This window comes from Eleutherodactylus coqui, chromosome 2 (genome assembly GCF_035609145.1).
Source record: "Eleutherodactylus coqui strain aEleCoq1 chromosome 2, aEleCoq1.hap1, whole genome shotgun sequence".
Classification (NCBI taxonomy): Eukaryota; Metazoa; Chordata; class Amphibia; order Anura; family Eleutherodactylidae; genus Eleutherodactylus; species Eleutherodactylus coqui.
This window is the reverse complement of record NC_089838.1, coordinates 309,833,344-309,856,614: the sequence shown is the minus strand read 5'-3', so window position 1 is coordinate 309,856,614 and position 23,271 is coordinate 309,833,344. Positions and strand designations below refer to the sequence as shown.

At 41.7% G+C, this 23,271-nt stretch overlaps 1 protein-coding gene across 2 annotated transcripts in view; it reads left to right on the top strand.

Moving 5' to 3' along the window:
* OLFM2 (olfactomedin 2) overlaps window positions 1-23,271 on the top strand; it is a 309,661-nt gene that overhangs the window by 117,461 nt on the left and 168,929 nt on the right. The window contains exon 1 of one of the 2 annotated variants that reach the window (XM_066593532.1): window positions 22,916-23,219. The exons of the other annotated variant lie outside the window; for it this stretch is intronic. Within the exon in view, the coding sequence (XP_066449629.1) occupies window positions 23,091-23,219 (129 nt within the window). The 5' untranslated portion in view covers window positions 22,916-23,090. Of the gene's footprint in view, window positions 1-22,915; window positions 23,220-23,271 lie in introns of those variants that run through there. 2 annotated transcript variants of the gene reach the window in all.

Genomic DNA, 23,271 nt, shown 5'->3' with positions numbered 1-23,271 from the left:
ACATATAAGGAAGCAGAGCCATATACTGATGATACCATTACATATAAGGAGGCAGAGCCATATACTAATGATACCATTACATATAAGTAAGCAGAGCCATATACTGATGATACCATTACACATAAGGAAGCAGAGCCATATACTGATGATACCATTACATATAAGGAGGCAGAGCCATATACGGATGATACCACTACATATAAGGAGGCAGAGCCATATACTGATGATACCATTACATATAAGGAAGCAGAGCCATATACTGATGATACCATTACATATAAGGAGGCAGAGCCATATACTGATGATACCATTACATATAAGGAAGCAGAGCCATATACTGATGATACCATTACATATAAGGAAGCAGAGCCATATACTGATGATACCATTACATATAAGGAAGCAGAGCCATATACTGATGATACCATTACATAAAGGAAGCAGAGCCATATACTGATGATACCATTACATATAAGGAGGCAGAGCCACATACTGATGATACCATTACATATAAGGAGGCAGAGCCATATACTGATGATACCATTACATATAAGGAGGCAGAGCCATATACTGATGATACCATTACATATAAGGAAGCAGAGCCATATACTGATGATACCATTACATATAAGGAAGCAGAGCCATATACTGATGATACCATTACATATAAGGAAGCAGAGCCATATACTGATGATACCATTACATATAAGGAGGCAGAGCCATATACTAATGATACCATTACATATAAGTAAGCAGAGCCATATACTGATGATACCATTACACATAAGGAAGCAGAGCCATATACTGATGATACCATTACATATAAGGAAGCAGAGCCATATACTGATGATACCATTACATATAAGGAAGCAGAGCCATATACTGATGATACCATTACATATAAGGAGGCAGAGCCATATAATAATGATACCATTACATATAAGGAGGCAGAGCCATATACTGATGATACTATTACATATAAGGAAGCAGAGCCATATACTGATGATACCATTACATATAAGGAAGCAGAGCCATATACTGATGATACCATTACATATAAGGAGGCAGAGCCATATACTGATGATACCATTACATATAAGGTAGCAGAGCCATATACTGATGATACCATTACATATAAGGAGGCAGAGCCATATACTAATGATACCATTACATATAAGTAAGCAGAGCCATATACTGATGATACCATTACACATAAGGAAGCAGAGCCATATACTGATGATACCATTACATATAAGGAAGCAGAGCCATATACTGATGATACCATTACATATAAGGAAGCAGAGCCATATACTGATGATACCATTACATATAAGGAGGCAGAGCCATATACTAATGATACCATTACATATAAGTAAGCAGAGCCATATACTGATGATACCATTACATATAGGGAGGCAGAGGCTTATACTGATGATACCATTACATATAAGGAGGCAGAGCCATATACTGATGATACCATTATATATAAGGAGGCAGAGCCATTTACTGATGATACCATTACATATAAGGAAGCAGAGCCATATACTGATGATACCATTACATATAAGGAAGCAGAGCCATATACTGATGATACCATTACATATAAGAAGGCAGAGCAATATACTGATGATACCATTACATATATGGAGGCAGAGCCATATACTGATGATACCATTACATATAAGGAAGCAGAGCATTATACTGATGATACCATTACATATAAGAAGGCAGAGCTATATACTGATGATACCATTACATATAAGAAGGCAGAGCTATATACTGATGATACCATTACATATAAGGAGGCAGAGCCATATACTGATGATACCATTACATATAAGGAAGCAGAGCCATATACTGATGATACGATTACATATAAGAAGGCAGAGCTATATACTGATGATACCATTACATATAAGGAGGCAGAGCCATATACTGATGATACCATTACATATAAGGATGCAGAGCCATATACTGATGATACCATTACATATAAGGAAGCAGAGCCATATACTTATGATACCATTACATATAAGGAGGCAGAGCCATATACTTATGATACCATTACATATAAGAAGGCAGAGCTATATACTGATGATACCATTACATATAAGGAAGCAGAGCCATATACTGATGATACCATTACATATAAGAAGGCAGAGCTATATACTGATGATACCATTACATATAAGGAAGCAGAGCCATATACTTATGATACCATTACATATAAGAAGGCAGAGCTATATACTGATGATACCATTACATATAAGGAGGCAGAGCCATATACTGATGATACCATTACATATAAGGATGCAGAGCCATATACTGATGATACCATTACATATAAGGAAGCAGAGCCATATACTGATGATACCATTACATATAAGGAGGCAGAGCCATATACTTATGATACCATTACATATAAGGAGGCAGAGCCATATACTGATGATACCATTACATATAAGGAAGCAGAGCCATATACTGATGATACCATTACATATAAGGAAGCAGAGCCATATACGGATGATACCATTACATATAAGGAAGCAGAGCCATATACTGATGATACCATTACATATAAGGAAGCAGAGCCATATACTGATGATACCATTACATATAAGGAGGCAGAGCCATATACTTATGATACCATTACATATAAGGAGGCAGAGCCATATACTGATGATACCATTACATATAAGGAAGCAGAGCCATATACTGATGATACCATTACATATAAGGAAGCAGAGCCATATACTGATGATACCATTACATATAAGGAAGCAGAGCCATATACTTATGATACCATTACATATAAGGAGGCAGAGCCATATACTTATGATACCATTACATATAAGAAGGCAGAGCTATATACTGATGATACCATTACATATAAGGAAGCAGAGCCATATACTGATGATACCATTACATATAAGAAGGCAGAGCTATATACTGATGATACCATTACATATAAGGAAGCAGAGCCATATACTTATGATACCATTACATATAAGAAGGCAGAGCTATATACTGATGATACCATTACATATAAGGAGGCAGAGCCATATACTGATGATACCATTACATATAAGGATGCAGAGCCATATACTGATGATACCATTACATATAAGGAAGCAGAGCCATATACTGATGATACCATTACATATAAGGAGGCAGAGCCATATACTTATGATACCATTACATATAAGGAGGCAGAGCCATATACTGATGATACCATTACATATAAGGAAGCAGAGCCATATACTGATGATACCATTACATATAAGGAAGCAGAGCCATATACGGATGATACCATTACATATAAGGAAGCAGAGCCATATACTGATGATACCATTACATATAAGGAAGCAGAGCCATATACTGATGATACCATTACATATAAGGAGGCAGAGCCATATACTTATGATACCATTACATATAAGGAGGCAGAGCCATATACTGATGATACCATTACATATAAGGAAGCAGAGCCATATACTGATGATACCATTACATATAAGGAAGCAGAGCCATATACTTATGATACCATTACATATAAGGAGGCAGAGCCATATACTGATGATACCATTACATATAAGGAAGCAGAGCCATATACTGATGATACCATTACATATAAGGAGGCAGAGCCATATACTGATGATACCATTACATATAAGGAAGCAGAGCCATATACTGATGATACCATTACATATAAGGAGGCAGAGCCATATACTGATGATACCATTACATAAAAGGAAGCAGAGCCATATACTGATGATACCATTACATATAAAGAGGCAGAGCCATATACTGATGATACCATTACATATAAGGAGGCAGAGCCATATACTGATGATACCGTTACATATAAGGAAGCAGAGCCATATACTGATGATACCATTACATATAAAGAGGCAGAGCCATATACTGATGATACCATTACATATAAGGAGGCAGAGTCATATACTGATGATACCATTACATATTAGGAGGCAGAGCTTTTTTCTGTTGATACCATTACATATAAGGCCCTCTGGCCAAGGCCCTTGCAGGGGGAGTCACTCTAAGTTCTCTGCGGTGAGACTATCTGACATATAAGCTCACTGCAAGAATCGCGGCAAATCGCGGCATGCTGCGATTTCGATCCCACGAGCTGAGAATTGCTATTGCTGTCCGCTCGTAGCTGACACGGCTATGGAAAGCATTCATTGCGTTACCCGCGGCCTGATTATCGCTGCAGGCAATGCAATGAACAATTGCCCGTGGGCCGGCAGCCTTAGGAGGCAGAGCCGTATGCTGATGATAGCATTAGATATAAGAAAACATAGCCAGGTACTGATATCATTAGATATCTGACTGATCTGTAGTATATGACATGTCTGGGTCTCTGAATCACCAATATGGAGCTATTCAATTCAACCAGGGCTACTTCATCATTATCTCCTAATGACCTGCCGGGTCTCAAGATCTATTATATGTATACACGGTTTGTACAAAGGCCCCTTGCGACGTATCGCCATGCAGTTAACAAGCTAGAACCATGATTCAGGGGCCAAGGTTACTTCAACTGGAGACAGTGGAGCCTGCTATATAGTCAGTACATTTAGTGAAAATGTGGACAGTATCTATCTATCTATCTATCTCATATCTATCTATCTCATATCTATCTATCTCATATCTATCTATCTATCTATCTATCTAATATCTATCTATGTCATATCTATCTATCTATCTATCTCATATCTATCTATCTATCTATCTATCTATCTATCTATCTATCTATCTATCTATCATATCTATCTATCTCATATCTATCTATCTATCTATCTATCTATCTCATATCTATCTATCTCATATCTATCTATCTCATATCTATCTATCTATCTATCTATCTAATATCTATCTATGTCATATCTATCTATCTATCTATCTCATATCTATCTATCTATCTATCTATCTATCTATCTATCTATCTATCTATCATATCTATCTATCTCATATCTATCTATCCATATCTATCTATCTATCTATCTCATATCTATCTATCCATATCTATCTATCTATCTATCTCATATCTATCTATCCATATCTATCTATCTCATATCTATCTATCTCATATCTATCTATCTATCTATCTATCTATCTATCTATCTATCTATCTCATATCTATCTATCTCATATCTATCTATCCATATCTATCTATCTATGTATCTATCTATCCATCTATCTATCTCATATCTATCTATCTCATATCTATCTATCTACCTTCCATCGAAGGAGTCAAAACAGCATGGGCTGAGCAACAACATAGACTTCTTCCTTATATTTGTGTTAGTGCAGCCAATTCCTCATATCCAGTATACTTATCTATCTGGTTTTGCTCGCTGAGGTCTCTCCTGCTTTTATAGGGAATGGTTCCCATTGTACCATATTATAGGCTCACAGTGAAATTCCTTGATATAATCCTAAATTATATTCAATCAGCAGCTGCTCTGGCAGTGATTGGTGCCTTATCGTTTCTGAAATTAAGGAATTTTTCTAGAGATTAAGCTGTCTGTAATAATTCAATACTGAGGCCTGCTATCTCAGAATTGTCCAGTAGGTGTCCTCAGTGCACATCTCCAAACTGATTCCGTACAGTAGGAATTCTGCATTCTTTGTAACACTGTTGATGACTAATGTCAGCATGTTGTGTACTGTAGTCTGTATCCTGCAGCCATGGGGGTCGTAGAATGAGTCTATATATAATATAGGGGCAGGACTAGAGTACTGGGTCTTCTGGTGTAAATTTGTTCCATTTAGTACTAATTTTTTTAGTCTACTAATCAAATCATGATAAGAAGCGGGTGAGTAGTAATCTGATACAAGGACACAAATCCCATAGGTGGATCCCCGTAATTCCAACAGATTGGACACTTTCTCCAGAAATACTTTGTGCTGCTGTGAATACCTACTCCACCAGCCATTAGTCAGTCACATATTAATTACTGTATATGATACACTCCTTTCTGGTCATCATAAGGGCTTCTACCCACTAGCGTCTTATTTAACGCTGCAATATCCTTGCGTTTTTTCCAATGGTACTTTCTAATGTTAATATCGCATTGCACAAAAATCGCAAGTTATACTTCCATATGCATTTACACAGGTATTACAGGGGTGATCTGGAACCCAGGACATCCACCAATCAGCTGTATGAAGAGGCTGAATGCCCTTTCACTGCATACCAGGCACAGTGTGTACATGTCTGAATAGTGGTGCCTGGTATAGACGCCCAATGCCATTCACTGTTGTGGGTCTGAGCTGCACTTAGGCCACCTGATGAGCAGACATGACGATACGGATGTGAGAAGAGGCTGCATCACTTATCTGAGTACTGGTGCCTCATAAAGCAGCTCCTAGGTGACGGTTCAAGGTGGCGGACCCCATTGATCTGATATTAATGATTAGTGGTGAACAAACTGAAGTAGTAGAACCATATTTCGGGTTCAAATTTTGGAAAGAAATCAGTTTGATGCAAACCTGAAGTCAGGTGATCCATCCTGCTGAACCTAGTGTAAAAAGGAAAAAGAAGGAAAAGGATAAGGCAGAAGGAAAAAGCAGGAAAGAGAATCTTTTTTGTACTTCTTTTTTTGTTCCTTCTCCTTCTTTTGCCTCTTTCTTTGTCCTCCATCTAAAAAGAAGAAAAAAGGAGAGGAAAAGGGGAGAAGGAAAGAGTCTTCTGTCTCCCTTTCCCATTCTTTGCTGCTCCCCCTCTTTCTTCTTCTTCTAAAAAAGAGTAGAAGAAGGAAAGCAAGTCTTCTTCTTCTTTTCTTCTTCCTTCCTTCCCTCTTTTTTTTACTTCTTTCTTCTTCTTCTGCCTTCTTTTGTCTTCTTCGTCTTTCTTTTTTCTTCTCCTACCTTCTCCTTATTTTTTCTTTTCCTACCTTCTCCTAATTTTTTCTTCTCCTACCTTCTTCTTTTTTCTTCTCCTACCTTCTTCATCTTGTTTTTTCTTCTTCCTTCCTTCCTCCTTCTTGTTTGTACTTCTTTCTTTTTCTTTTGTCTTCTTTCTTTTTTTCTTCTCCTACCTTCTTTTTTCTTCTCCTACCTTCTTTTTTCTTCTCCTACCTCCTCCTTTTTTCTTCTCCTACCTTCTTCTTCTTTCTTCTTCTCTTACCTTCTTTTTTCTTCTCCTACCTTCTTCTTCTTGTTTTCTTCTTCTTCCTTCCTTCCTTCTTCTTCGTTGTACTTCTTTCTTCTTCTTCTGCCTTCTTTTGTCTTCTTTCTTTTTTCTTCTCCTACCTTCTCCTTCATTTTTCTTCTCCTACCTTCTCCTTCTTTTTTTTCTTCTCCTACCTTCTTCTTCTTTTTTCTTTTTTCCTCTTCCTCCTTAAAACAGCTGAAAGGGCTATGATGCTCTCCTGGGTGACCTAACAGTGTTTGTTATACAGGACTTTTAATTGTAAAATTCTGGTTTGGTTCAAGGACCAGTAAGGCCTGTATACATACATATGCAGTGTGCTCCCCCTAGTGTGCCTTGACTGTGTATTAGCAAAACAAAACTCTGAACCTTATGAAGAGATAATGTGAAATGAATCGGCACAGATTACATACCACAAATATATATATGCACCCTGATACAGCCCAGCCCCGGACCACTCAGGACACTCCCAATACGCATCATGCATATATATTAGTCATTAACACTCCCCCACCCCCCCACCCCTCACTAGACCAACATGGATGTTGGGTATTAACCCATGAGCACCCTAATGCACAATTACAACCTAAAGCAAAAATTACATTTAACCCATTCACAACCCTTGACTGACAGAGATTTTCACCTGTAAGCCTCTTTTCAGCACTGGGGATATTACAAAGAATATTACCATTAACCCTTTATAAACATGTGATGTAGTACATTTTGGCAAACTGACTACAATCAGGGAACTATTTTCTATCGCTGTTTTGGGCACCAACAGATTTGGGGTCAGCCTCGTCAATTCCACCATTTCTCAGGATGAGAGTGCATTCACACGAGCGCGACGGTGAGCCGTGCCTGACATTCTCATGTGCGATTGGCATTGCACAGCATACGGACACCCAATCCATGTAGGGAGACAACAGATCTCCATGTTCTATTCTCATGTGAGACTCGCACGAAAACAGAACATACTGTGAATAATGGGTTTTATTTTTGTGCGACTTTTCTGTGTCTCACAAGGCACAAAACTCACATGATTTTCTCACCTGTGTGAATGAATCCGCCCTGAATCTCATAGACAACACATGCGTTACACATTTCCTCCACTAGGTGGCACCAGATTCTTATACATTTCACTCCCAGACTTTGATTCTTCTCCGCTTTCCAAACACAGTAAAGTTTGGGGGAACTTGCTAAGGTGTTACTGACTTCTCCACACCTCCAGGTCCCTGGGGTTTCATCACTGTCACACAATTAAAAGCTTTGTAATAAGAAACTGTTTTTGTTATATAATATGAAGTTCACAGATTTAAAAAAAACTGGAAAAATGACTCCAACTGCTTAAAAAAAAAAATGCTTCAGTGCTGGCACATACCCGCCATATTGCTTCCATAGTGCAGGCAGTGTCTATCGATATAATGGGGTAGGTCCAGGGTAAGTCACATCTGGCCACGCATTGCAAATGAATCGCTCTGGAGAACATGGCCCATTCAGAGAGGAGACCCTAAATGCAAAAGAACCTCCAGGACAGGGGGTGTCAAACTCGTTTTCACCGAGGGCTACATCAGCCTTCTGGTTGCCTTAAAAGCGCCGTTTATAAGGACTCATTTACATGATTGTATTTGCGCCTCAATCACACATGTGATATAGATAGATCTGCATTGGGTTTTCGGACGTCTGTTTTTCAAGGACATGAATATAAATCGCAGCCCGTCCTATTTCAGTCCGTATTACAGACCGATATTGCCCATTAAAGTCAATGGGATCGCATATATACACAGTGAATATACGCAATACATGGTAGTCACTGTGTGTTTATGTATGAAGGGAGGAGGAATTTTGAAGGGAGGAGGAATTTAGGCGACCTTCTTGCGTTTTTCTTGTGCACGTAAAAAACGCAGTGAATCAGTGCACTAAAAAAATGCAAAAAGGTCCAAATACGGAGTATTTCAAAAACCTGAGCTGCATCTGCCTGTGAGAATGAGACCTAAATTCAAGAACGCCTTAACATGGCTATGGCGCTCCATACACTATCATGGGTTTCTCGTTAGCACTGAGCTTCCCACTTAGGAGGGTGGCTGGGGTGCCCGGTAGGGCTGTCAGCGTCACCCTCTGCCAAGTGCTGGCTGCGTCCTCCAGGAAAATGGAGAGCCAGTCCTTCTACGCCCGCACCTCGCGGCAGGTCACATAAAATGACGTGGCGGGACGGATTCGGGTGTAAGCCTTGAGTTTAGCGCATCAGCTCTAGGGTGTTAATGTGCCCTAACTGTGTAAATGGAAAGGAGTTGTTTTTATGACTTTTTTGGGCACACAGAGGTTTTTCATTTATCATTTTTTTCCTATATTTAAACCTACGGAAAAATAGCTGAAAAGAATCCCCCCATAGCCGGAGCGTTGTACCCGGAGAACGCACCAAAAGGGAGAAAAAGTAATAAAATGGCAGCATTTTTGCAAAAAAAGCCAAAGATGTAGCACCCCCTCCGATCCAGAGAGCAGGGGCCCCGTGTCCCCCATTCTCTCACTACAGGCTTACTGCACCCCCGCAGTGAGGTTGACACTGAATGCAGCGCTGATCATACAAGCGCTCAACTATTTCCATCAGCCCGATTAAAATGAATGTAGCGCCAACCAGACATGCTCAGCCAGGGCTCCATTAATTCTGACGTCACTGTAGGGAAAAGGAAAGCGACCCCTGCAGTGACAGGCAGCGGGGGACACAGAACCCCCATCCCCAGCACTGAGACCCCCACCAATCAGCAAGTAATCCCCTATCCTGTGGATACGGGATAACTTGCATTCTTGGTACCACTACGTTAAGGGGACAAGGAGATCTGCCCATGTCATCTAATGAGCTACCAACCAGCAACCTTAAAGGGTTTTCCTGGCAGCGCCGGCTGTCAGTGCCAGGATACACCGGGGTCGGAGCGGAGCGGAATATTATGAGAGTTGTGCCTGCAATTGCAAGTGTCAACCACTAAACAGGGGTTGGAGTAGCAGTTTGTGCTTCGACCCGGTGTATTCCGGCACTGACAGCCAACCACTGCCTGGAAAACCCCTTTAAAGGGATTGTACCAAGATGACTTTAACTAAAAGGTCTAATGAATGTCATAGAGCAGCTCAGTAAGAGCGACTCTCGTATTAGCGGACCTTCTGCGTCTTGGTGTTACTGGACAGCCATACATTCGAATGGCCATCCTGCAATACTACATTTCCCCTGATGTGGCCACTATAGGGCAAATGTGAAGCTGGCAGCAGCTTTCCATTTGCTTGGGGGTGCTGAGAGCAGGACTGGGGGCGATCAGTTGATCACCAAGGATCTCACCTTCTGGGAGGGGTTGAAGATGTTGGCAGAGCATATTTTTACCGTAACAGAGTCAGGAAATGAGCCGTTAGAGGGTCAATGATGTTTTAGTTGGTCAGTAGCATGGACTAGACTTCTCAGTTTCTGGGCTCTATAGGTTATGTTATGCAGGGAGATCATAAATCAAACTGCTAATTACATTCAGTAACCCCCTAACATAGCAGCTCTGGGCAATTTTAGATACAGGGACTCAAAAAGACTGTCTCCTGAAGACAACCCTTTTCTACATGTCCTTTAGGGCATATACGCTTAATAGTTGGAGTCCCTCACATTGGAATCCCCACTATGAACCAGAACAGAGTCACTCACAAAGATCAGCTCTGGCGAATCCCCCCTGTTGATACATGATGGTCGTCATGTAATTCTATGTTCCCCGTGCAGCTGATTTCTACGGTTCGATACAACATACTGCTACATGTTATACATGTACTTCTGTGAATTACATACATGTGCCCTCCTTACGTGCGTGGCTTTCCCCATCTGCTGCTAATAGTTTCAGCGCGGTGGAGAGCGTCCGTCTCTTCTTATGTACACAGATTTTCCTGGCATTTCAAAATGTTATATAATCTGCAGGAAAAAGCAAATTTAATTATTAAACAATGAGACATTTGGAGGAACGTGCCAAAGAAAGCTGTCAAATCAGAGGGAAGCCGAGAAAGAGGATGAATTAAAGGAACAAAGCCTACGCATTATGACTGGTGCAGGGCGGGAGATGGCACCGTCTATCGTCGCTCCTTAGGGAGAGCAACTAGTAGCTGTGAGGAGACTTAGAAACCATCCATGTGCTTCTGGGAAATTTATGCAAAGAGATGCTGGAATAATGGCTCTACAGCACCACCTATTGGAAAGCAGCATTCCTACAAGTCAATGCCAGACCTTTTAACAAGCCTTGTAACAATGACTGGGGATATGAGCCAAAGCCAGCGTCTTCTCCAGAAGGAAGAGATAGCCGTGTACATAGAGGTTTTGGGGTATTTGCCCCTAATCAGTGTGCAGTAGGTTTCTGGCTGGGTGAGAGGCTCATATATGTAGGTGAAGAGGAGTATAGTTTCTCCTTAGGAAGACCACCTAGTGAGGAGTCTTATAATGCCATGCATGCTCCTCTGTGAAATGTATGGAAATGGGAAGATGGAAATTACCACACATTGATCAGGGGCAAAACCCCCGAACCCGCTGTCTGTACATGTGTAGGGGGGCAGGGGTGTAACTATAGAGGATGCAGGGGATGCGGTTGCACCCGGGCCCAGGAGCCTTGGGGGGCCCATAAGGCCTCTCTTCTCCATATAGGGAGCCCAGTACTATGAATAAAGCATTATCGTTGGGGGCCCTGTTACAGGTTTTGCATTGGGGCCCAGAAGCTTCAAGTTATGTCTCTGTGCAGCATGGTTTAGGTATGGGTACGGGTACAGATACAGATAGAGGGGGGGCCCCAGCTCACGTTTTGCATCAGGGCCCCTGAGCCTTTAGTTACACCCCTGTAGGGGGGTAAAATGTTGGGGTTGTGAAAATGTATAAGGATGTTCTGCTATTTAAAGGAATAACATGACTGTAAGAATACCAGCACATGTTGAGGACTGGGGAGACAGTGGCGGTTGCTGTGAGTGGGTGCTTCCTCCCGCCTGAGCTCTCTGATCAGTTGACGGCCAGAGTGAGTTGAGCAGTCAGCTAGTAAGGAAGCACACCAGGATTCCGCTGCTACGGCCTGGCCCCTACGGGACGCCAGTGCCACCCACCCAATGGGCAGTTGTGCTTACGCTTCTGGCGAGATCTTCTCAGCGGCGCCCCCTCACAGCATCTCTCTTCCTCTCCCGCTCGGCCAGAAGTCGGTTCTTAAATGCCTCGACTCTCCTCTGGATTTGACTGCGTACGTCTTGTGGAAGAGGAGACGACTTCAGAGGGAATGTACTTTGAGAGCCCTGTGAAGCTAACAGGGGGACTTAGTACAATCTGAGGGCACCACACCAGATAAGGCCAGTAAGGCCTTGTTTGGAGACCATAGTGGGGCTTTTTACACGCGGCTGGAAATGGCCTAAAGATTATTCTGAGACTCCAACTTAGTCCAGGAGTGCTTTCATTTAGGATTCCCCACCAGTTGTCCCCACCTGGGGCAAGGGACAAACCTCTTTTTCTTCTACAGAGGACTCCGGCTTTGGCTTATATTCCCAGTCATTGTTGCAGGGCCGTTAAAAGGTCTGACATTGACTTACAGGAATGCTGCCTTCCAGTGGAAGTCTACCCCCTCCTTTTTATAAACAGTTTGGTACTATGTGATGGGGCGCATTGTGGACATTGTTGAACTTTCCATTTTTTTGAGCCGGGGTTATGCCATTTGTATCAGACCGTTTGGTTCTTAATTTCTATGGTAGAACATGCTATTTTGAAATCAATGACCGCTTGTGCACTTATCGATGTCCTAGGGTTCCTAAGGATGCCATGCGGTGCCTTCGTGGCTGGCACAGGTGCATTCCTACTTGCATCGCATGTATTTCCTGGCCACGGGCTAACTCAGCATCACATTGCCAGGGTTACCCACGCCATTGGATGCAAGTGCTCCACTGCTGGAGGAACGCCAACACTTGCCACCTACTGCCCATCATGGTGCCTATTGTTTGCCCAAAGAAGGAACAAGCAAGCAAACTTGTAACAGTTGATTTTATTTGCATACTTCACGAGAGGGTGGATCTCCGTAGTATGTATATAAGTGCGGTTGAAGCTACATTTTGTTTATATGTTTGTCATACCAAGATTTAGGGAGCACATCCACTGGCTTTTTGTCATTTTTGCTTCCAATAGGTGGCGCTGTAGAGGCATTCTTCCATCTTCTCACTTGCATAAATTTCCCAGAAGAGCAAGGATGGTCTTATAAGTCACCTTACTCCTTCTAGGTGCTCCCCCTAAGCAGAAATGATACCCTTCCTGGCATTATAGTCCTCTCACTAGCCAAGCCGACAGCCTACTGTACACAGACGAGGGGCAAAACCGCCCAAACAGCCTCTCTGTACATAAATATCTCTTCCTTCAGTAGAAGACTCCGGCTTTGGCTTATATTTCTAGTCATTGTTACAAGGCTTGTTAAAAGGTCTGACATTGACTTGCAGCAATGCTGCCTTCCAATAGGTGGTGCTGCAGAGGTGTTGTTCTATTTTCCCAATGGGGCGGTCTGGCACATTGGCTCAGAGGACACCGGAGAGAGAAACCCTCTGTAACTCTAACACATTTGGGCAGATTTACTATTGCAAATGCGCCAAAAAGCATCTTGCACCACGCTTACTGCTGTGTGTCCAACAAGGGGGTTACCAGACAGGGGGCTCGATTACAGCTAATTCATACAGGAGGTTTTCCTGTCCGTGCCCACATAAGCAGCACTCTGACCCACTACAGTCAATGGAGCCGTGCCAACGTGTTATTTTACACGGACAGTAAGATAATGGCCGCACAGGCTCTTCTGCTCCAACATCTCGGACGACGGCCACCCTTTCATGCCAATTGGTCTGCATAGGAAAACAGTCCAAATGGGGGACATTCGTGTAACGAGTCTATGTAACGAGACCTCCGGCTCGTCGGGTGGGTCGTCTGTGCTGCTGACATACAGTTTCTCCATCACTTTGGTGATGGTCATGGGGATGGGAGGTGATACAGGTACTCACTTTTCATTACCATTCAGGCACACCTCCCCGCACATGCTCAGCTTGCCTCTCTGCTACACGCCGCCGCAGGCTGCCCATAAAACCGTCACAAAATTTAAAGAAACAGTACACATGATTTATACTTATGAGTATATATATAACCCTAAAACAAATATTAACCCCAAAATAGTGATTAGTTACCCTGTGAGTGACCAACCTACCCATACTGGCTTCTGTATTTACATTTAAGGCCCTTTCGCCTGGTATGGAATTGATTACGTTTTTAGCTGTGGGATGCGTTGTATGAAGCGTCTGGTGGAATTTCTTGCATTTTATTCTGCAGACTTAGATTTCCAGAAGGTTTTTCTGCTGCAGAATTTCATCTTGCAGTCTTGAAGTAAATGATGAAGTGATAAAGTGTGAAAGGTCCTGTAGGGGTGGCCAATCCGCTCATATAGGCACCTGCCAGAGGCGTAACTATAGAGGATGCAGGGGATGTGGTTGCACCTGAGTCCAGGAGCCTTAGGGGCCCATAAGGCCTCTCTTCTCCATATAGGGAGCCCTGTACTATGAATAAAGCATTATAGTTGGGGGCCCTGTTACAGGTTTTGCATTGGGGCCCAGAAGCTTCAAGTTACGCCTCTGGCACCTGCATTTACACTTAGAGCAGACCAACTTACCAGTACAGGCTACCCCTCACCTTCTCACTGTGGTCTTGCTGCTCCCCTGCAGTGGTGCGCAGAATGAATGGAGTGGCAGTCCAACATGAGCAGCATCACTCCACTCATTTCAATCGGGTTGACGGAAATAGCTGCGTACGAGCTGTGCCACCCAAATTAAACCAACCTGTTGAGTCGGGACACCTCTTAAACATTTTCTAGGATATGGACATAAACTCACCCAGGGATCGCCTAGTTCTGCTATTATCGGCATTCCTTGTGACGTCCTGTTAACCAGATGGGACTGCAGCTGTAAACAGAGACCAGAGAGAGGGACCGAGCACCATCACAGGACACATCGGGTTAGGGGAGCAGTGAGTATATTTTACTGCATGGGGAAGAGGTTGTCCAAAGATCTTACAACTTGGATAACCTCTTTAAAGCATAGCTAATATCTCAGGTGTGTGCATGAGGAATACGACTATAGTGTATATGACCATTATATGACTTGCTTCTTGCATTTACACCAGTCTTTACCTGTGCAGCATCCATTTCTAATTCTGACTCTTCCCTAAGCTGGTAGATGTATCCCATATCCTGCACACATAAAAGCAGCATGGAGGACATTATACAGCAGTACTGAGCAGTATAGTTTTGATTTTAGTAGCTGTAAACATAGTAAAGCACTTACTATTAGCTGCGGCAGCACTTCTGTGTCTCTCTGCTTCTCTCTCACTCTGCAGAAACTTTCTCTTACTATCCCCTCCCTATAATCTTCAGCCATGTGTGTAGATGAGGAATAACACAATGTACGGCCATTATTCGACTTGTATACTGCATGCATCACTGCTGCAGGCTCCATCTCTTAATTCTCTGTCTTTTCTGAGCTGGTGGATGGAAACTAGCTGATATGATGTATCTCATACACCACACTAATAGGAGAGCAGGGTCTCTTTATCTCTACTTCTCTATATTACAACCTTATGCAGAGGTGTGAAAAAATGTCTGGCATGTTCCATTTGGTGTTTGGTGCTGAAAACAGTAAGTAAGCAGCATAAAACCCTGGTGAATCTTATATTTTAATTTTAACAGAGGTTTTATGAAGTTTTTTTTACTGATTTCCGTGCTAAACACTGAATAGAGCATGTGATGCATTTTTTTCGCACACCTATATAAATAGCAGCAGTACGGAGGACATTATACAGCAGTACTAAACAGTGTAGATGTGATTTTGGTAGCTGTAACACAGTAAATCATTATAAGCTGCAACAGTGCCTCTATGTGAGTCACTGCTTGTCTCTCTCTGTCTCCCCCCACCCTTCTATGGACAGCAGCAAGCAAAGACCCTTCCTCTCCCACTTCCTATGTTCTATCCTGGTGTATCTGTTATTAGAGACAGACTTCACATCATATGACAACAGGCAGTGGACAAGCAAATTAGAAGAAAGGTAAACCCCCAGTGGCCAGCACATTAGAGGAATTTTCAGCACAAAAACGTCATTTTAGGTAAATAAAGGGAATCACACCTTTGTTGGTTATCACATCAGCACAAGTTTGTTTAAAGTGCAGTGACCATTTAGGTAGCTCTCCAAAATCTCATATAACTGGAGCTGTGAGAAGAATTTGGCTGCCCATGTCCCAATGACAACACTTCTCCTTTAGTTACCGTGGGTCTTCCTCAGGGACATCGACCTTTATAAGAACAAGACGGGTGACATTGAAAAGGGTTTAACCATTTGTTATGCTAGTTCTCCTTTAAGAACACTCCTGGATCCCGTCTAACCCCTGTAGAGCTTCAAATATGCTTTACTACAGGAAATGTCTGAACTAAGTCCACTCTTCATACGTAACCTTGAATTACCTCGCACATCGCCGTCCACTCACTCACGCCTTAATACTTATGGGGCTTCTAAACAATTCTGTGCGTGTGGCACTTCTTCAAGGTGTAAGAAGATTGAAAGTAAGAAGAAGCCATCTCAACTTGAATCTCAGGAAAAGTCTTGAGAAAAACTCCCGCTCCCTGTCCAGTCTTAAGGATTTAATGAGACGTAAAAAAATCCCCATCAATTTCTCATAAATTTCCTCCTAATATGGCAGCCGTTCCCTCTCATAGAGGTTGTAATTTCTGCTTTCCAAGCCTCCATAAAGCAGTTTTCTAAGGGCTCCTTTGCACTAGTGTGTGGTGACAGCGTATTAGTAGAGATGAGCGAGCATACTCGGTAAGGCGGTATACTCAAGAGAGCATCGCCTTTTTCGAGTACCTGCTGGCTCGTCCCTGAAGATTCGGGGGGACAGCAGGGGTCGGGGGTGGCGCGGGGCAGCGAGGGGGAGAGTGAGAGAGATCCCTTTCTCTCTCTCTCTCTCTCTCTCTCTTTCTCTCCAGATCCCCTCTGCAACACCCCACTCACCCCCGCGCCCTCTCCCCCCCCCCCCCAAAATCTTCAGGGACGAGCCAGCAGGTACTCGAAAAAGGCGATGCTCACTCGAGTATATCGCCTTACCGAGTATGCTCGCTCATCTCTACGTATTACGCGTACGGGTTTTGCACATGTAATATGCTGTACTAATCAGCCATAGACTCTCATGTTGCCGGCTACACATATTGGGTCAAAAGAAGCACAGAAGAAAGATCGCAGCATGTTGGCACGTATTACGCACATATAAACGCCAAGATAGTGCATGGCGATTGGCGTCACACAGCAAGTACGCAACTTTACTTCGCGCTTGCTGCATGCATGTCTTTTTTTCTCCAGAAACAGCGCCTCTCTTGTTCATGGGCTGTGCCTGGTATTGTAGATCAGCCACTACTCAATTAAATACAGACAGCCTGCAGTACTAGACACAGCCCGTGATCAATAGGAGCGCTGTTTCTGGGAAAATAAAGCAGACAGCTTTTTCTAGTCTTATATAGCTCCTGTAACATTAAAGGGAACCTGCCAGATCCCTAATGGCGCCCAGCGTGCCAGCACTACAGTAAAGGGACAGACACGCTGATTTGAGTGGTCACTTATACCGATCAGTTCAGCGGTTTTAGAAAACGTACATTTTAAGGTCTGCAGCGTCCAGCATAGATGAATCCAGTGCTACATTTATATTCACTGCTCCCCCACCACTGGTTAAAGGGTCCTGATAGGTTCCCTTCAATGGTGCTACAGGCAGCAAACAGCTCTGTTCATTGGGCATTGGCCACATTGGTACTGCAGGCTGGGTCCAATTGAAGTGAATGGTACTCACCCTGCAGTACCAGTCTGTGCCACTGTACAATGTACGGAGCTGTTTGCTTCCTGCAGAAAACAGCTAGAAGTGGGACAACTCCTTAAAAGGGGTAATCTAGGATTTGAAAAACATGTCTGCTTTCCTCCACAAACAGTGCCACACTTGTTCATGGTTTGTGCTGGTATTGCATCTCAGCTCTATTGACGTTAATGCGGCTAAGCTGTAATACCACACACAAACTGTGCACAACAGTGATGCTGTTTCTGAAAGAAAACAGACATGCTTTTCTACCCCCGTACAACCGCTTAAATGCATTTGCATGGCAGTCAACAATTAAGTTTTGGGACCATGATGCTTTGCAGTCAATATAGTACAGATTTATTTTCTCTCACTCTTACGTATTAGCTATGAAGCAATAACCACAGTAATCAGAATTAGTTTCTAGAGCGCCGCCCTGGCTGTTACTTGAAGTAACACACTTCAGTGTTTGATATACTAGCATTCAAGGAACTTGGAAGCACCTGGATCTTAAGCTGACCATGAAGGTGCCAAACAATTTTGGTCTCAGACCCATTACAAGAACCTGTGCTGGACTTTCCTCTTCAGAGGATCTGCATTGTTAGCAAGCAAGGATTTGGGTAATTAGTGGAGGAGCATAAAAGGGAAAACAAACCCCTGGGTCCTTCTGTCTTGGGTGGCACCATGATGGAGGCCTATTTCGATCTTTGCTATGAGGACACCTCTCTTCTAGATGCACCAGTGATCTAGGTTTAGGTTTTGGTGGAGATGTTTTTCGTGCTTCATGGTATTCTGATATTGGCTGATGTGCTTTGTATTTTAGCTCCTTGAGCAGTTCTAAGCATTTAGGGTGGTAGTAATATGTCTGTAAAATGAGATTAAGGGTATATTCATACCTGGCAGATTTGGGGCAGACATTTTTTCGACTACTCCATTCATCTGAACAGGACTGTAGAAAATCACTCACAACTTATAGATGGATGGGCAGCGGGCAAGGACTTCCTGGACAGTCATGAAATAAGGCACAAGAGGCAAGGACAGACTCTTCAAACCTTTTACTCATTGAGCCAAAAGGGACATAGGATTAATGTCTGATCACTGGGGGTCACATAAGCCGAATCATGAGAATGGGACCCTCCAAATGCCCCAGCAGTCCGTATGAGTGACCACTGATCCATTCAGTTCTATGAGACAGTTCTATGTTCTCTGAGTTTTTCCTCCATCCGATAGAAGTGATTGGAGAGGTGGTCACACGTGTGCATTGCAGCTCCATTCACATGAGGCATTTGGGGGCAGTGATCTCAGGTTTCTTTAGGTTCCAGTGGTCATAACACCAGTGATCAACCATTGATCCCCTATCCTGGGGATAAATATTTGGGAAGAAAAACCCCTGTAATGTTCTATGAAAATGTAGTCAACCCCTTCCAAAAACATCATTATGTTAACAGATGGAAGTCACTCAGTCAGGACTGAGTGACTACTACCTTTAAAGGACCCATGGACGGAGCCTGAAGTCAGTTGACCACCCAGCATCACCATCTGAACTGCTGTCATTGGCTCTTATATCCAAGGCGCCATGATGCTAGGGGTTCGCTGCTGCCTCCGATAGGCAGCAGAGGTCACCTGATTTAGGGCGGCCATCTACAGATGGACAGGGCAATCGAAGCAGCTTAGCTAAGTCCTGGGAGAACTAAGAAAGGTGAATATAATGTGTTTTTGAGCTTTTCCACCTATCCATGCTTTAAATACATTTTGTTAAAACCACACAACCCCTTTAAATAGACAATCCATTGATATCAATGGGCAGTATGCAATGTTTCATATCTCCTGTAGTGGTGCTGTAGGGAAATTGAAGAGTTATGACCGGGTTCCTCCATAGATTACAGCTAATCATCAGGGATTCCAGCCTGGAGAACCCTTCTAACAGACAGAGACCATCCAGTGTAGAACACTTTTAATTGTTTCCCTCTAAATTCAATACATTCTGTAACATTCATATAAATATTTAAGCTAATCTATTTTAATTCAGCAAATTAATTACTTTGGCTGAGACCTCAATTAAACATAATCAATTAATCAAGATCAATTTTAACAAATCTCTTATATCCCTTATGTGGAAACCTAATTACAATCCTGGGATAGTCTCCTGTCTGGTGAAGGTTTCCGCCATTGGGTTGGTCACATCCCCCGGTTATAGTGCCTCAGTGTAAGATAAGAATGAGGCCATCCAGGAGGGTGATGGAAGGAGGCCACATAATACTCGTATAGATAGATGGATATGTGGATAGATAAGCATGAGACATTGAGAGACAGAGAGATGAAATAAGACAAAATAGATAAAGTTCTAAGCCCCAATTTTAAGATCAGATTAAGAAGGAGACATACAATATATAATGAGCGCTTTGTAGGATGAAGAAAGCTCAATAGCACATAAGGAGATTTTACCACATGTTGTAAATCTTCTAGAAACAGGAAGATCATATTAATTGAAAATTTACAACATGTGGTAAAATCTCTTTATGTGCTATTGAGCTTTCTTCATCCTACAAAGCACTCATTATATATTTCCTCCTCCCAATCACCCTCAGGCAGGGTCTTAATCGGTTTATCTATTTTGTCTTATTTCAGCTATCTAGTTTTCTATTGGTATTTCTATCTATCTATCTATCTATTTTATATCTATCTTTCTCTTTATCTATCTTATATCTCTCTATCTATCTTCTATCTATCTCCTATCCATCTATCTATCTCATTTCTATCTAGTTATCTATCTATCTATATATATCTATCTATCTCCTATCCATCTATCTCATATCTATCTATCTATCTCTATCTATCTCCTATTTATCTATCTATTTCATATTTATCTAGTTATCTATCTCTCTATCTATCTATCTATCTATCTATCCCATATCTATCTATCTATCTATCTATCTATCTATCTATCTATCTCCTATCTATCTATTTTATATCTATCTTTCTCTTTATCTATCTTATATCTCTCTATCTATCTTCTATCTATCTCCTATCTATCTATCTATCTATCTATCCCTCTATCTATCTATCTATCTATCTATCTATCTATCTATCTCCTATCCATCTATCTATCTCATTTCTATCTAGTTATCTATCTATCTATATCTATCTATCTATCTCATATCTATCTAGTTATCTATCTATATATATATATATATATATATATATATCCTATCCATCTATCTCATATCTATCTATCCCATATCTATCTCATATCTATCTATCTATCTATCTATCTATCTATCTCATATCTATCTATCTCATATCTATCTATCTATTTATCTATCTATCTCAATATATATCCCATATCTATCTGTCTATCTATCTATCTCATATCTATCTATCTATCTATCTATCTCATATCTATCTATCTATCTATCTATCTATCTATCTCATATCTATCTATCTATCTATCTATCTATCTATCTCCTATCTATCTCCTATCTATCTATCTATCTATCTATCTATCTATCTATCTATCTATCTATCTATCTCATATCTATCTATCTATTTATCTATCTATCTCAATATATATCCCATATCTATCTGTCTATCTATCTATCTATCTCATATCTATCTATCTCATATCTATCTATCTATCTATCTCATATCTATCTATCTATCTATCTATGCATCATTTCATATATCGATCTATCTATGTAAGTATTGTTTGTCCTCCTTCCCATCACCCTCATGGATGCTCTCATTCTTAATTTGATCTTAAAACTGGGTCTTAGAATATTATTTATCTATATCATATCTATCCTGTGGATAGGGAATAACATGCAAAATTGGGAATACCCCTTTAATTGGAGACATTGAACTTTAAGGCTTCTATCTATGCAATCAATCTTATATACGCAATACGTATTGAGGGTCAAGGCTTTAAAAGAGTTATACCAAGATATGAAGAGTTATCCCATATCTACAGGTACTTGAATCTACGAATCCATCTATATATGATTATGATATTTATGTATGTATGTATATATATATCTATATAGATATATATATCTTCCCTTACATAGCACCAACTTATTCTGCTGCACTTTATAATTGGGGAGGCAACAAAAAAATAAAATGATAAATAAGCAATGAAGTAAAAGTCTTCATCTACTCATAAAACAAGAAGTCAGTGAGACCCTCGCCCGACCATAGATCCTTCTGCGATCTTCAGTTAATATAATCCTCCCGTTTCTAGAAGCACACAGAAGGATCTATGGTCGGGTGAGGGTCTCATTGACTTCTTGTTTTATGAGTGGATCGTTCTTTCTCCTTTTCACCGCTTATTTGATTGCTTTATGTATCATTTTATTTGTTTGTTGTTTCCCAATTGAAAACATGCAGCAGAATAAGTTGCTACTATGTAAGTGAAGATATGAGTTAATGGATATATATATACACATAAAGATCATAATCATAGATAGATAGATTCAAGTATCTGTGGATCGGAGATAACCCCATATCTCGGCATATCCCCTTTAATGCCTTGACCCTGGACAAATCTTGTAGGTGTTTATCAGATTGATGAGATACACAGATAGAAACTTTCATGTTCAATGCCTCCAATTAAAGGGGTATTCCCAATTTCACATGTTAGCTCCTATCGATAGGATAGATATGAGATCGCTAGATGATAGATGGATAGAAGGTAGATAGATGCCTGTCTGGCAGAGTCTTCACAATCCTGTGGCTTCTCAGGCAGGGACACATGGAGGGAGGGGTGGAGGGAGAAGCGGAGCAGGGAGGCAGAGAGAAGGAGGGAGCAGATTTCTCTCTCTCCCTCTATCATCCTCCTTTCACTCTGTGCCCAGGTCTGACACAGGCAGGAGCTGCAGTGCAGCCAAGCTTCGCCCCCCACCCTAAGGGGCATTTCCATGCCTGCCTGAGCTTTGCACACACACATCCATACAGGGACACCCGCCTGGAGACAGGAGAGGGGGTGGCAGTCAGGATGCCAACCCCATGAGCATGGTGTTTTTGGTGGCACAATGACGGTCCCCTTACTAAAAATCGGGGCCGTGCTCAGCACTATGGCAATGGTCACCAACTGGATGTCACAGACGTTGCCATCACTTGTGGGTCTCAATGGCACTCGACCTGGTACTTCTGAAAAAATTGTAAGTTCATACCAGCGGCTTTTTTCAATTAACATTGTAGTCCTATGTCAAA